This window comes from Tupaia chinensis, unplaced genomic scaffold, assembly GCF_000334495.1.
Source record: "Tupaia chinensis unplaced genomic scaffold, TupChi_1.0 Scaffold000093_1, whole genome shotgun sequence".
In the NCBI taxonomy this organism is placed as follows: domain Eukaryota; kingdom Metazoa; phylum Chordata; class Mammalia; order Scandentia; family Tupaiidae; genus Tupaia; species Tupaia belangeri.
Genome location: NW_006159555.1, coordinates 11,860,687 through 11,864,167, shown reverse-complemented (window position 1 = coordinate 11,864,167; position 3,481 = coordinate 11,860,687). Strand labels below are relative to the sequence as shown.

Here is a 3,481-nt window from a genome sequence, read left to right as displayed (position 1 = left end):
GCGTGGGTTTTAAGCCACCGGGTCTGGGACGCGAACCGCAGTCGACTACATGGGAGTCCAGCGACATAGCCATTACGCTAACTGCTGGTTCCCAAAAGAATTATTTTCTGTAATTTTTATTATTATTGTTGTTGTTGCTATTGTTGTTTAATTTGACCAGAGAGCTAGGGAGGGAGAGAGGGAAAATAAGAAAGCAAGCTGCCAGGTCCAGTACTCAGATCATGGTCAGCCATGTGGGAGTTTGGCGACACAACCACCACACCATCTGCTGGTCCCTCCAGTGCATTTAATGTCAGAAAATAGTGTGGTATAGTAAAAAAAGTCTGCCAGGCAGACTTGAGTTCAAATTCTGGGGGAACCAGCAGCTAGCATAATGGCTATGTCACTGGACTCCCACGTAGTCGACCACGGTTTGCTTCCCAAACCCGGTGGCTTAAAACTCACGCTGGGCGCGTGTGCGTGCGTGCCCAAGGTCCCGAGAGGAGAATGGAGCAGAAGGGATTGCAGCGTGACCATCCCCGCTGGGGGGTGATTTCTCGCTTTCTGTCTCTATGTCTCTGTCTGTCTGGCGAGCCCACGCGCCCTATAGTGAAATTCTGGCTCCAAGCAACTTAGTAAACTAGTTTCTTCTGAGAGAAAACAACATGCTCATCTCTCAGGGTTGTAATAGCATTATTTTAGTTGCATATATAAAGCATCTAGCCCAAGGCCTAGCAGGTACTCAATAAATGGTCACTATTATTGTCACAACCATCATTATTTGACGGGCCCAAAGGCCATCTTGACAATCAAGGCCCCAGCCAGCTCATCTCAGAGGCCAGCAGGCTTTCCCTGCTGCCCCAAGTCTCAAGGCAGAACACAGACTTCTCCAATTTATTTCACCAGCCAGGCTTCTCAGAGGGCCAGTTGGGGCTCCAGCGTTCCTTTACTGGCTCTCTAGACTGAATCTTACCTCTCTCTCCAGTCCCTAAAGCCTTAGGCCTTTACTCTAAAAATTCAGAGCAAATATAAAGGCCAACACCTATAGCCTAACCCCAGAAACATGGGAAGCAGGTTTTCTGTCCAGAAGAGCCCATAGAAGGGCAATTCATTTCATTCTGCTTTATAGAAGCCTTAGGCAGAAGGTACTCTGTGAGAAATGAAAAATGACCAGGGTTGCATTCTACTTGTCATTTAGCATATCCCAAGCCAACTGCTTTCTTAAACTAGGACCTCAGAAAGATCCCTGAGGAGAAGTTGGACACCCTGGCTACAGAGCCACATTTTCCGAAAGCTTCCAGGGACAACCTACACAGCCAGCCTGGTTGCTAGTTCTCAGCAATTACAGGATGGGCCTGCTGGCACCTGCGCTTTTCATCCCCTTATGATGGGTTTAGGCAAAGCCACCACCGGCATCCATCGTCAGTCTACTGCTGACTCTGTTTTACCCATCTCTTCACATCTACATAGCCATGCCACTGACATTAATCCAGAGCTCTTCAGAGAAAGACATTTTATGGGAACAATTACTCAAGGCCTCTCCCTGACCCTTATTTATGTCACATCTGTCCTTGAGAAAATGACATGCTTTATGAGTCTAAAGATGACCTTCCCTTCTTCTACAACAATCTTTAAAGCTCCTGTTGCTATGGCTTGGCTCTGAGTAATAACTGAGAGACATAGATGGGCAGGAAGATATTTCCCCACACCCCCTACCCCCGTTCTTCCTAGGGTCCAGCCACTACAAGTGCAAGCCTGCCAGGAGGGCAGCAAGGAGCACCACCACCTTCTTTGACAGGAACTTGTTTCTTTCCCTGCTCCTCCATCCACCCCCAGCTTCATCATGGCAGCACAAGCCACATATCTAGCCAGGGCCTTAGGATTCTGGCGCACTCTCCTCCTGGATTTCTGCCTGATCCATCTGAAACTTCTATTCCTGGCACAGTTGTCTAAATGTTCCATCTATAAGCATGGAATAAATGCTGCCTTCCCTGGGTCCTAGAGTGTAGACCTCAGGAGATCCCTCTGTGAGGCCTAAAATATAGAACTCTCTCTCTCTCCTCATTAGTTTCAGTAGACAATTAGGCCACCATGGTGTACACACTCTTAAGCTCAGCCTCTGGGATCAACTATTAGGTTGCCAGGAAAGTCATGATGTATTTTTCTGTTTTTCTATGCAAAAATGCATCATGACTTTCCCAACAATCCAATATATCCTGGAAGAGATTTCAGCTCCACCAGAAGAAGATCACAGAAAGCTCAAAGAATTTTTTCTAAGATGCTTAATCGGGTACAATAAGATGTGTTGTTTGGAAAAACAATGCCCCTTGGTTTATGACCCTACCTTCTCTGAAAAGGAAAGGGCTACAGAATCAGACTGAAGGAAAGGAATGATGGTCCACTCTAGCTCTCTGCTGCAGACTATTTGGAAAGGCCCTGCAACCCCACTCCCTACCCCTCATCCCACAGGGGCACTCACGCTGCAGGCAGTCGGCGTTGAGCAGGTCCTGGCACTTCTCGTGGCATTTGACTCCACACTCGCTGCAGCGCATGCCCTGGCGCGCAATGCCCCAGAGCAGGCCTTCACACTCATAGCAATAGGTTGGGGTAGTGGCTGTCCAGACCTCGAAGTTGTGGGGTGTGGTGCACGAGATGGGGTAGATTAAGGCCTGTAGTGTTTTCTTATATACATGAGATTTCTGAAAGATATATACCCCACTATCCATCAGTGACTTTAGGAATCTGCTGGGAGATGCAGGAACTGAGACCCCATAGGACAGTCAGGACCCTGGCTTCTCCTCTGACAATGCAGAAGATGCTGGAGGCTGGCCCAGTCCATAGCCCAGCCTATCAGAAGGAAGCCCCCAACCTTATCCAATTCAAGTTTGACCTGATGCTGAGTCTAAGCCTGGTCCCAGCATTCATGCTTTCCAGGAAAACAGAGAGTACTAGGTCCACCATAAAACCTTGAGCTCAGTGGTCATATCCTTCAACATGAAACTTAGCCTCACCCTCTGGTGTAGACTCTTGGCTCTCCTATTGTGAAAACTGAAACCTGACATTATCTCTGTGTCCCACTAATGTAAGAATGCCCAGTACTCTTGAATTCCCCAGTGGTATGGCTCCAGAGATGATTACCAGCTCTGAAGCTAGTGGATTCACGAAAACCCATGGGTCACTTACCAGCTCTTCATCCTTGAGAGAGGTACGGGTAGCCATTGCAGAAGTAATTCCTGCCTTCCGGGACTGGACCAGTGACTGTGAGAGAAGACCTGCTATCAGTCCTGGCCATTGCCAAAGACAAAGTCCAGGGGAAGGAACTTCAGTGACTTTCATTTGACTATAACTTACTACTTTCTATTTTTACTGTCATTCACAGGCACTGCCCCAGGCAACAGGTAACAAGTGTCCTAGGTTAAGATACAAAATACAAAACTCTTGGGAGACTATTCTAACAATATTAGAATAGCACTTATTTCAGGATATCTAGTATCCAAAGAGT

General features: G+C 47.5%; 1 protein-coding gene across 4 annotated transcripts in view; it reads right to left on the bottom strand.

The window, feature by feature from the left end:
- Positions 1-3,481, bottom strand: part of UNC13B (unc-13 homolog B) — a 237,681-nt gene that overhangs the window by 30,572 nt on the left and 203,628 nt on the right. For all 4 annotated transcript variants that reach the window (XM_027769818.1, XM_027769819.1, XM_027769820.1 and 1 more), the window contains 2 exons: positions 3,163-3,237; positions 2,459-2,678 (listed from right to left, as the gene is read on the bottom strand). In XM_027769818.1, the coding sequence (XP_027625619.1) occupies positions 2,459-2,678; positions 3,163-3,237 (295 nt within the window). The remainder of the gene's footprint in view (positions 1-2,458; positions 2,679-3,162; positions 3,238-3,481) is intronic.